General features: G+C 39.8%; 2 protein-coding genes across 2 annotated transcripts in view; one reads left to right on the forward strand and one right to left on the reverse strand.

The window, feature by feature from the left end:
* The first annotated feature begins 2,015 nt into the window (after window positions 1-2,015).
* Window positions 2,016-6,572, forward strand: ppa2 (inorganic pyrophosphatase 2). The gene is made up of 12 exons (XM_079158987.1): window positions 2,016-2,215; window positions 2,930-2,994; window positions 3,081-3,125; window positions 3,205-3,258; window positions 3,612-3,731; window positions 3,913-3,999; window positions 4,122-4,248; window positions 5,409-5,536; window positions 5,692-5,777; window positions 5,859-5,928; window positions 6,046-6,085; window positions 6,188-6,572. Exons 1-12 carry the CDS (start codon window positions 2,026-2,028, stop codon window positions 6,208-6,210), a joined length of 1,035 nt encoding a protein of 344 aa, XP_079015113.1. The 5' UTR covers window positions 2,016-2,025; the 3' UTR covers window positions 6,211-6,572.
* A 134-nt stretch (window positions 6,573-6,706) lies between these two features.
* Window positions 6,707-12,216, reverse strand: part of tet2 (tet methylcytosine dioxygenase 2) — a 29,122-nt gene continuing 23,612 nt past the window's right edge. Inside the window, exons 7-10 of the mRNA XM_079158875.1 lie at window positions 12,098-12,187; window positions 11,643-11,780; window positions 11,096-11,444; window positions 6,707-10,893 (exon numbers count right to left, since the gene is read on the reverse strand). Coding sequence (XP_079015001.1) covers window positions 9,527-10,893; window positions 11,096-11,444; window positions 11,643-11,780; window positions 12,098-12,187 — 1,944 coding nt within the window. The 3' untranslated portion in view covers window positions 6,707-9,526. The remainder of the gene's footprint in view (window positions 10,894-11,095; window positions 11,445-11,642; window positions 11,781-12,097; window positions 12,188-12,216) is intronic.

Below are 12,216 nucleotides of genomic sequence, written 5' to 3' on the forward strand. Positions count from 1 at the left end.
GTTCAACGTGGTGGTTTTCCACATTTTTTCAATTGTACTTCAAATTACAAACTTTACGACACAGTCCCAATAATGCATGTAGTATGAAATATAGTCAAACCATATATATATATATATTGTCCTTATTGTAAGCTGCTGTTTCAGAATGACTATGACCACCAACAGTATATGTTTTCAGCCAACAAACAAACATGCTAAAAGAAACAAAAGCTAGCAGGACCTGTGTTTGTTTGGTGAGACAAAATAACAAAGAGATCCTTATTTTGTCAGCAGCAGCGGAGTGAAGTATAGCTGCAAGAGTGAGCCAGGTGAGTGAATGGGGAAAGGGAGAAAAAAAACACACTCATGCCTGAAACTGTGTCTTTTACAGCCACAGACTTTTAGTGCTGGCCACTTGGGCGCCATCGCCGGAAGAGTCATGGTTGAGTGCTTTGCTTATGGACACAGAAATTGAAGGAAGGAACGCTCTTCTCATTTGGCTCTCCATCCGGATTTTACAAATCAGTACAGAGATTGTAAACTGATCAAACACATTTTAGTATTAAGCACATTGCATTCACAAAAGAAAAAGAAAAATGATACATCTGTCCTGTTATTAACTGAAACACATCAACTGAAACACATTGAATGAATAGGGTTTTGTGCTTAATCAAAACTGTTTGGCAAAAGCATCAAAAGCAAGCAACTTTTTATGGCTGCCATCAAGGTTGCTGGGTGTTTGTTCAGGACACAATGGATACATATGGACTTTGATCTCATGATGTATTGTGCAGATAACCACTAAATCCAGTAACTTCAAGTCATAAAAACAAAAGCAGGGGGACATTAAAGCAAAAGCAACAGTGACCTTTATGGTTGTTCACACTACGCTTAAGTTATTGAACATGGAGGAATAGGCTACGTCGTAAAAAAACAAACACAGATGTGCATTTACCTAATGTTAGTGACAAAAGGTTCTTGTACTGGCTCTTCTTCTATTGGAAGTAAGTGTAGTGCCTTCATAGAGCATGCTTTCATGTATGTTAGCTGTTTGATGGAAATAGAATAGAAAAGAAAGGAAACAAAAAAAGATTCAACAAGGATTAAAGGTGCACACCGACTAAATTAAGAATTCCTATATGTTATTTCCATAGCTTAGGAAAGTTCATTCAATATTTGTGAACACGATCTTCTCTTTCTCGAACCCGGAAACCAGAGAAGTAAATCTCAAACTTGTGAGGTCATCAAGTATAGAGTCTGGAGCTGCTCCTTAGACAATGAATGGCAGACCAACGACCCGCTTCTACAAGCTCTGCAAACCAACTTTCCAATCATTACTATAAAGCAAAATAAAGCCTCTTGTGCAAGAGTTTGTCGCCAGTGAGGATGACAATGATTAGGATGAGACATGAGACTGTACCAATATAACTATGAATAATATACGGGGCTCCCACGAGTAGCCAAACACATTTACTTGCTAATGTGATGCTGAATATTAATTATTGTATATTTTGGACTGTTCGTCTACCATAGGAATAACATGTATGCATTATTAAAATGGCCGTGTGTCACTCTCTCGCCATGCAAGCCATGTTTTAGGAATTAAATACTACTTTTTTCTTAAATAGGGCAGATACATATGTTCCCATATGTTGGACAAAATATTAGTTTGCAAAGAAAAAAAAGTGACTTATCTAGCAAATGTGCCTGGTTATATGGCTAGCTGGTAGCAAAATAAAGTTACTGGATTACAAGCATACAATAGAAAAAGTATACAAAATAATTGACTTCCGGCCGCAATAATTTATTATCAGAGTAAAGAGGCAACAGTAACTAACCAGCATCTATGTGGTCTTGACATATACCGTACTGTTATTACAATCTACACATTATATACCATATGTTCAGCCTGGACTGCAAAGTAAATGCTTTTATTTTGAAAGCGTCTCTCCGGAAGCTTCAGAGATTCACTCTGGCGGACTTGACACTACTGGACGTAGCGGAGGAGGCCGAAAACAGGAAACAGGAACCAAAGAGGAAGAAGAAATGAGACCGCTGCTGCTGCGCTGTCCGCTCGGCTGCCTGGCCACAGTTTTCGGCTCATTTTCCGCTTCTAGAAACAAACTCGTCACACAAGCAGCAGCGGTTCCTCATCTGTTGCATTTCAGAAACACGATGCACTATCAAACGGAGGAGAGAGGACGACCCAATTCTCCCGACTACCGGATTTATTTTAGTAAGTTCTTCATCGCCACCATGGGAGGAACCTGTGTGTCCTCTGCGTTTCATAGTATACAACGGTTTAGCACCGGGGTCCTGTGTCGGACAGGTAACCACAGGTCGACCTCCAGGTAAAGGTAAACATGTGACCTTTGAGTTGCAAGCACGGTGTTTTCTAGGCATGTAGCGCTCTTACTACAGAGCTTTTAGTGTGAAAACACCACACGCAGTTTCCGGCAGGGTGGCTAAGTATGACGTAACTTCCGGTTTGGGTGATCACGTGTATAGTATCCGCACACAAACAAAACCTTTTGATGAACTGGTATTTTCTCATCGACAGTGACATTTGTATCAGATGAAGTTACACTCATTAAAGATACAAATGTTGAGCCATTCCATTATGGTGATACCAATATTATCCTAACAAAATATCACATTGTTTGGTTTCCAATATGGGTAATGTGACTATATTTTGGTTATGACTACAGTTGTTTTAATTTAAACAAGAGGTAGCATTAGCAGCAGTGTTAATGATGTCCAGTAAAACAACACTAAAACAACAGTAAGGATGAAAGTTGTAACTGACAGCGCAAAATTATAAATTCAACTCAAGGTCTACTTACCAGTAATTACATTTGACACATTATTATTATACATTTGATGTACAATGCAGTCTCCTGGGATTTTGTGTCTATGCATGTATGTTTTATTTTTTTATTTTTTCCCTTAGAAACCTCTGAAGGAAAATACATTTCACCATTCCATGACATCTCGCTTATAGCGGAGACCGAACAGGTAACAGGTAACTCTTTGATAGCAGAAGTTTTAGTTTCTACTTATTAAAAGGTATAAACGTAATATTCATGTCTTTCTTTTAACAGGAAAATTATGTGCCAACTAAAAAGTCCAAGAAGAATGAGAGTGAGGTACGGTGACGATCAGTTGTACCACCTGAAACAGTAGTGTTCAGCAGACACGGCATAAAGCTGTCTTTTGTGCTTCCAGGTGCTCTATAACATGGTCGTGGAGGTGCCTCGATGGTCAAATGCTAAAATGGAGGTAACAAGGCTATAAATACAATAGTACCTCACTTTTTTATGTAATTCATTTGATTATTGCACTTCTACTACTACTGCTTTAAAAAGGCTGGGATTGATGTTTAAGTAATAACCGGTGTGTCAACTTTTATTCAATGATAGTCCATTATATATTTTCAAAAAAGTTAGCATAGCAGGAGCCTGCAGCTATTTGATTTATTATTTGATGTCTAAATTGACGATACCTGACTTACTGTCACCAAGAAATCGCTCGATTAAAAAGTCCAAACTGAGCATCCAGTTACGAGCCTTTCCCTGAGTTAGCACACACTCGCACATACAAACGCACACCTTCATGTATGCCTCAATTTCCAGATTGCAACGAAGGAACCGCTGAACCCGATCAAACAAGATGTAAAGAAAGGAAAGCTCCGGTATGTTGCCAACATATTTCCCCATAAAGGCTACATTTGGAATTATGGGGCGCTCCCACAGGTGAGGAAATGCACTGGATGAAATCAGTGACTGATGCTGCAATTTAAAGACTTTTGATTATTTTGTTTTTATGGAAAAACTGAATTTCGTCCACACTCTATATTTCTATTTATTTATTTATAAAGTCAGGAAGTTAGTTGAAATGTTTTCTTACATGTTTCTGAACTGTTCCTTGGAAAAGACATGGGAGGACCCAAACCACACAGACAAAGAGACAAAGTGTTGTGGTGACAACGATCCCATTGACGTCTGTGAGATCGGCACCCAGGTAAGACTGTTTTAGGTGTGTGTGTGTGTGTAGATGTCATTCTTTGTTTTTACTCACTTGATATAGACTTTTCAAGATGTCTTAATTGTGTGATTGATTCCTTTGACTGGACTGTTCTTCAGGTGTGCTTTCCAGGTCAGGTGATCCAAGTGAAAGTGCTTGGCATCTTGGCCATGATCGACGAGGGGGAAATGGACTGGAAGGTCATCGCTATCAATGCTCAGGACCCAGATGCCAAAAACCTGAATAGTGGGTGCTTTTTATCAACAGTCAACATCTAAAAACTGCCTTACACTGACCCATCCTCTATCCTCAATAAATGTAGTTCAGGAAACCTGCTGGCATGATCGTAAATCAGTGAAATTAGGATTTTATCTAAAAATGTGCTAAATAAGGCAATTAAGTACAAATGGCTTACATCAAAGGAACAGTGTGTAGCATTTTGGGGGATCTTCTTAGCAGAAATGGAATAGAATACATTCTGTTTTCGTTAGTGTATAATAATCACCTGAAACTAAGGGTCGTGTTATTTGTTAGCTTAGAATCAGCCCTTCACATCTACATGTGTGGGTCCTCTTCACCGCTGTGTTTCCACAGAACAGACAAACCGAACACTGGCTGTAGAAAGGACCTTTCACGTTTTTACGTTACCTGTAGGCCACCGTAGTTCTCTGACACTGCTACGTGAGCCGCAGGATGAAAAAACGTGGAATGCAATCTGCAACCACACCGCTAGATGCCAGCAAATCCTACACACGGCCACTTTTAAGGAACACGTGTCACTGGAGGTAAACCGCCTTTAAAGACGAGCTGTCAAATCAATCTCCAGGATTTGTCAGATGCGCCCTCGACCACAAACTATGAATACAGTATTAATGTACCTGCACTGCCCGGTTGAGATTCAGGTGATTGAATTTGAAAATAGCAAATAAAAGAAACATTTGCAGATGCAATATAAAAACCCGGTGAGCAGCTCACGCAGTAACTTCAGACTGTAGTTAAAACACTAACCTAGAACATTCCCTGTGGAGGTTTTACTGTCAACACAGCTTTGTTTACATTCAACATTTCTTATCAAACATTGTGTGTATCCTGAAGGCCGAAAAATATGTTGAATGCCTTTTTTTTTTTTACTATTCACTATTTTGCAAAGCCGTTTCTGAATATTAAACCTGGATTGTTTACAATACAGCTGCAACCTTCTCCTAATGTTGTTTTAATGGGGCATTGCTAATTTTAAATATTTTTAAAAACACTTAATGTGCTACATAAAGATGTACATATTCATCATACTCTTATTTTTGCATTAAGATATATTCCAAATACCAAGTGTGAATGGAGCAGAGTCATATCTTATTCATACCAAGACGATTATAGTGCAAATTGGTCCTCTGTTCTGCTTTCCTCAGGCATAGAAGATGTCTGTAAGAGCCGGCCTGGTCATTTAGAGGCCACTGTCGACTGGTTTAGGAAATACAAGGTGCCCGATGGAAAGCCTGAGAACCAATTTGGATTCAATGGAGAATTCAAAGACAAGGTACTGAGACTTTAGTAACACCAAACACATTACAAAGATAAGACAGTTTGTTTACTCGGGGTCGGAGTCTATTGGGGTTTTTCGGTGGCTAAAACTGAATGGATTAGTCTTAAAGAAATCAAATGATGCGTTTTTCTCTGATGCCCTCGTAATAGGACTTTGCAGTGGAGATCATTAACTCCACCCATGAGCACTGGAGGGCACTAGTGCAGAAGCAGACAAATAGCGGAGGGATTGAATGGTAAGTTTGTGGAGGCAAAACTCCTGCAGTGTCTGTCTGATGTACATAAGTGCAATGAACACTATTGACTTGTTTGATCAGCAAAAATATCTCCTGCTGCGAGAGCCCTTTCAAATGCAGCGACGGCGAGGCCAGAGATGTGGTGGAATCGGTGAGAACTTTCATATGCTGCTGTTTTTACAATGCTGATGGCAAACACAATAATAGCAAGTAGAACTGTGTCAGGGTTTGGTTTGGTAATTGTCCTTTTTAACGTGTGCCACCCCAGGCTCCTGCATTCGACAGCACACATCCCGTGTCTCCAAATGGTACGTAAATATTGACTAACCTACACAAAATGTGGTTTATTTGAGGTATTATGTGTTTCAATACTTATATTTTTATGTCATTCTAAATCTTCTCTCGCACAGTGGACAAGTGGCATTTTGTCTGAAGCCCTAAAGACAACATGGAACCAACAAAACCTTTTGAAGCAGCTGCATCCTTTGAATGCAGCTGGATTTGTTGTTGGTAAGGACTCGTTCTCAGCTGTATAAAGTGCCATCTAAGTTTATTATCCAGTCAAATGTGTAGCCAGATGGTTTTATTATAATTTTGAGGTTAATTGCAAAATCATTGATCTCCTTTCTATTAAATTGTAAATTCTAATCTATAAGCACTGCAGTATCTTTGGGTCAAATACCCAGGTCCATCCTTGAAAGTGATGCTAATATGCTCTAATTTGCCTTTTAAGACTCAAACACAACGCTATTTGTATGTAACGATTTCTTTCTGTTTGGGTAAATTAAAAAAATGTAAGGTGTGAACATGGCATTATCTCTTTCCACATTTGTCCGTAATTACTCATTTCAAAACTTCAACACGTGGACAATAATGCTCAAGAATTTAGATATTAGTATTAACTTGGAGTAACAAATCAAATTGCTTTAAATAAATATAAATTTTATTAAAAAAACACCCACATCTCAGCAATATCAGGAATGATATAATAAACAGCTTTCAAATAAACTGCATCCATTACATTACAATACTTACAGTATTAATACCCATCCTTAATTCCATTTTTTTGTAGCATACCAGACTTCAGGAGAACAAGGGAAGCCTTCAAAAATAAAATGACAGGCAAAAAGTTGCACTTTTTTTTTTTACCCTTAGTGTCTAACTGCAAAAAGACCAAGTGTGTATCAACTTCTCGTTTAACCTTTGAGCCGAGCACATATAGCACGCTAGTTCAGCCCAGGAAGTCATTCAAGTAATGTTGACTCTATTCAGAAACACTGAAGCATCTTCAAGTATGGCTATGCTTTTAACCCGCTATATCTTAGACACCTTGGCTTTCTCAACCACAACCTGCTACTGTAGCTGGGTCCTGTACAACAAAATTTAACATTTTCTTATTTCGAATTATTTTACAAAAATTGGAACAGCTTTAAAAAAAAACAACTAGAACGTCTAATGTCTGCGCGAACAGGATGCTATCACTGTAGACATTGCTGTGACAGTGAGCACACATTTACATACTTCCTGGATAATCTAACCATGATCACTCTGATAACCTGAAAGGATATTTAAAGATATGAGTATCACTGATTGGGTAGCTGTGGGTCAGTTTGACAGAACAAGAAGAACCAACATCAACATCAAAGAATGAGTTGTATTCCTGCAATACAGGTTCCTGGTATGTACAATGTGACATAATTTATTATTTTTTTTAACACATTTACAATCTATTTAAATAAAACGTTTTGTAATTCTTTATTACATTTTTTTTCCTGAAAAAGAAATGAAGTGCTTTCAGAAAATGAATCTGTTGAAGAGTGGGGTAAGTTGTTACTATAACATGACATTCCACTATATATCGCGTTAATTAAATCAAATAGACAGGGAATAAAAATCATTATACAATTGCTTAGTGGTTATAAATAAATTTAACTATACACAGGCACAAAGATGTGCAACTACGTTAATCACTGCCCTGGTCTTGTCTCATTGCTAAAGCAAATACATTGCTTTTGCAATATCATACTTTCCCTTTAGTCAACTCAGTGCATATATGTTCAAATTAATTTTAAAAGATTACCTTAAAATATAAGTAAAAAACTGCAGGAAAGTATTTTTATCCTCACAAAATATTTTTTCTCTTTGTGAAGTCGACAAGAATCAGATTCAGGATGCAATGGCAAGTACCTGAATGAAACAAATACCAGATGAATACAGGCGATGAACACAGAATTAGCTGAAAATGTCCCTGATTTTACAGTAACATCAAAGATTTAAGTTCAAGTAATACTTTCTAGCAGATTGACAAGAAAGTAAGAAATGAACAGTTATGCCTTTTGGTGGCCTGAAGTTGAACTGTTATTATTTCGAAAGTAATATACAAAGGAAGAAAGAAAAATATGTTATAATTCTATTGCCAAACTAGTTTTGAGGTATATGACGGGTTTGCACTGTACATTATTTAAAAGCCTTCCTGCTGTCCAAAGAGTCTCACATTGTATGTTTCACACACGTTCTGTGTAGGTTGGATAGCACCTTATGATCAGTTAAACCCAAAGAAATACAATGAAATAGGCCGTTAGCATTCTTTACAACACAAAATCTCTAACAGTAATTCCAAAAAGGGAAATTAATTTACTGTACAAATCTCACCTGTTTATCTTACAGTTAGATTACAATAGTTAAAGACCCCACAGCAAGCCAGCTGCCCTCAAACAGACACTGGGCTTACCCTGTTTCATGTTTCTCAGTGTATAAAAAACACATTTCCTAAGCACCACAGACACACAACTACATGTAATATTCACAGTCCAGGTTAGTTCAATGAACCTACGGTGAGGAACATTAAAAACAGTCGTTGACAACAAAGTAAACCTGGAAAAAACTGAAATAACACAAACGTACTTTTTTTCCCCTCAAAATGTTAGAAATGCACCATGAGAATGGCTCAATTTACAGTATAAATGACATAGGTAAGCTAAAGAAGCACCAGCACAAAGATAGTTTAAAAACACCTTTTAGCATGAACTTTAAACTGTTTCATGGATTGCTTATACTATCCTGTTATAAATTCATCAATTTAATTTCAGTGATGCTTAGAAATGAATTACTCTCAATGTAGTAAGTACAACCCAATTTTATGATTTAAAGGTATTACCAAAACATTTAACTCGCATTATCAAAAAGTGCCCAAAGAACCACTGACTTGCCAAAACCCATTATGATGCTGATCATTTGATGTGGGATGATATTTTCCGAGTCCTGTTCATTGGATGTCACTCGTAGAGTGAGTTATGGTCATAGAGTGAAGGCATTTGAATTTAAATAAATGGTTGTAACCATACACTTTAGCACCGTGAATGTTGTCATTGACAAAAGTCAGTGTTTTATGCCAAGAGTACAATTTTGTAAGAAAAATAAAGCCACAAAAAAATGAAAATTTGTTTCCATTAAAAATAGGTCCTTGTGTTTCAGACTGAAAGCACCAGAGATGTTGACAGTGTGTATCTTGCAAAAGTTGTCGAACAAAAATAAATACATCCTTAGTAGGGTCAACAAGTAAAGCTTGATTGTTGAAGAGGTGAAAGACCTGATGTGAAAGGTCATTTATATCTCATCTGATCACAGGTTCCCTTTTCTACGTTGTTGCTCGCCGTACAGATAGGAAGGAGTGTTTAGAAGAGGCCAGTGGTGCTTGTGGTCTTTGACATAAATAAAGCACCTTACATTTTCTTCTTCATCAGTGCTTCTTACACAAACTGACTGTAAGGCCCTGTGACCTTGGTGAAGGCGTACGGAGATGTATTGACATAGGTGTTTGTTGTGCACGACAAGGACCCCTCCATTAGTGCCTGGATAAAGCGCTTGTAAGGAGGCTCCCCGGTGGATTCTGACTCTGGATGCTCACGCTTCGCCCCCTTCTTGCCTTTGCTAGGTGTCCCCTCGCCACCATTCCTCTCTGCGTCTTCCTCCTTCTCTCGAGCCTTCTCTGCCATCTTGGCTTCCCACAGTGCCAAACCATGCTTGGCCTCGTTCATGTTTTTGTGCTGGTAGAAGACCAAGGAGATGCGCGTTGGGTGGGTGCGGTCTGGGTTTTTAACGGGCGTCGTGGCATGGAGCTCCCGCTTTGCACACTCAATGAGGACTGAGCCGTGGCTTGGTGCCACTGCCACACCACCAATGTCGGGGTCCAAGAAGTTGTGCTCGTTGTCGGACCACACCTCTGGCTTTTGTGGGGTCGTAGGTGTCGGCGGTGTTCCAGGCTCCTGCTTAATACCAGAGCCCAGGAGGCTCCCATTAGGCAGACCTAAACCTGACTGTGTTTCAGGGGTAAAACACCCACCGCCTAACTGAGCAGAAAGCATTTGTGGGCGAGGCATGCCCATCTCGGTCTTGATTTGCATATGGAAAGGATCTTGGCCCGGGGCGAAGATTTGAGGGCTCCGAGATAGGTAAGGATTTGGGTATCCTCCAAACTGATTGCCTTTGCTCACAGCAGCTGTATAGTCTAGACCTCCATGAGCTGAGGGTGCTCTTGAGAGGGGGTCCATAAACTGGGGGTCTGGGGATCCATTGGGACCATAAGGGGAGTACGGTCTCATGGGGTGAACTGGCCTCATGTTGCAGGCATTGTAACCATTCACCTGTAAACCTGGCTCAGCATACCTCGGCGGATAATTGACCTCATAACGCTGATGTACACCGTACTGCTGCTCTGAGTAAAGTGCTGGCCTCTGTTGTCGATACATATCCAGGTGCTTTGGGTTTGAAGCATAGTACGGGTGACAATTGTCAAGGGGCATTCCTCCGTTACATTGATAACCTAGATATGGACGATTTGATCCATTAATGTAAGAGTTTGGTACGTGGAGCGGGGAGGGGTAAGGGCTGGTTGGTGTTGGCGGCTGAGGGGGATACATGGTGCCTGGCCTGGAAGTGCTCGGAAAAGACCCCGGGTGGTTGGGGAATCTGGGGTAGCTGGCTACATTTGTTGAGCCAGGATAAGGGGGAAGGATGCTCTGGTGCTGTTGTTGCTGTAGTTGCTGATGATGGGGCCCAAGAGGGTGTGCTGGCTGACCTGACTGTAGGATTGCTCCCATAGCACCTTGAATAGGTCCTAGAAAACAAAATCGCCAAAAGATAAAGGCCTAAGCAGCAGAATAAAAATTACACAAATCTCTAATCATGTGTCACTTTCTGTCAATTCATTGCTTATTGTTTTTCAGAGTTAATTTAGTATGTTGACAGCATGTCTGTACTAAGAAATAACATATTTAAGATACAATTCATAAAATGTGTCAGAATAAATGTTACCTCACCTGCCATAGGAGTGCTCTGAGCGGTGTTCTCATAAGTGCCAGCTTTTGCCTTGGCCAGGAGGGCCTTCTCTGCCTTTTCATTGTCCAGCATGGCCATCCTGTTGGCAGCTGCCTTCTTAGCGTCCAGCTTCTTTTGCCGGCAAGACTTGGCGGGCTCTGCAAGCATGCGCACCTGGCGGCGGAAGGCACTGAGGACTTGGATGGCGCCTGACTTGATTTTCTCCTGCTGACCCTCCTCACTGCCAAATTCATCAGTGTTTGAAGCCTTATAAAGAGGCAGTACATGGAGCTGCTCATCCTCTGGTATCTTTCCAATGTCTCGGTTATCCTCACTTGTTAATGTACACACCTGGAAAAGCGGGTTGATGTCGCAGACATTAATAATAAATCTACTTTTGTTATTCACATATCATTTTTAAAGCCATGCCTCGATGGGACATTGATCTATAGCTCGATGTGCAGTTTGCTGTTTCTCTACCTATTCCATTCTCAGAGAACGAAAACATACTTAGAAAGATAAACTGTACGTTTCCCAGGTTCTGCTTACCACAGTGCTGCCGCCCTGCATGTTGTGGAGGTCTCTGTGGGCATGGGCACAGAAGTCAAGACAAGCAGTGACCCCAGAGAAGGGACAGCCATCCTTGAGCCCCAGACGACAATCTGGTGCCCTGTGTTCATGTTCCACCTGTGTCCAGGAACAACAGGAGGTCAGTTTGAATAAAATATTCAGAGTTTCTGGTCACTAATCAATATAAATGGGAAATCGTAACAGAACGACTTCATCATGTAGATACTTTGAGAAATACCCATGCACAGTTTACTATTGTTGTTGAGGAATTTGTGTGCGAGTTGCATCACTCACATGTTTACATGTGACTTAAAACCATGCTTGCTTTTGATTTGATCTGAAATTCAATTATACCTTTGTAAAACAGGACACTTTTATTATATAGTTTGCTTAATAATAAATTATTAAGTCAAACAATGTCTAAATATACACACCTGGTTCGCATAAGCTTCAGGTGCCAACGTTTTATACAAGGGACCCAATAATGTTGCTAGATTTTGAAAGTTGTGCTCCAGTTTCTCTTCCTGAAAGACAGAAATTGGCAGTATTAAGT

Source organism: Pholis gunnellus (assembly GCF_910591455.1).
Source record: "Pholis gunnellus genome assembly, chromosome: 5".
In the NCBI taxonomy this organism is placed as follows: domain Eukaryota; kingdom Metazoa; phylum Chordata; class Actinopteri; order Perciformes; family Pholidae; genus Pholis; species Pholis gunnellus.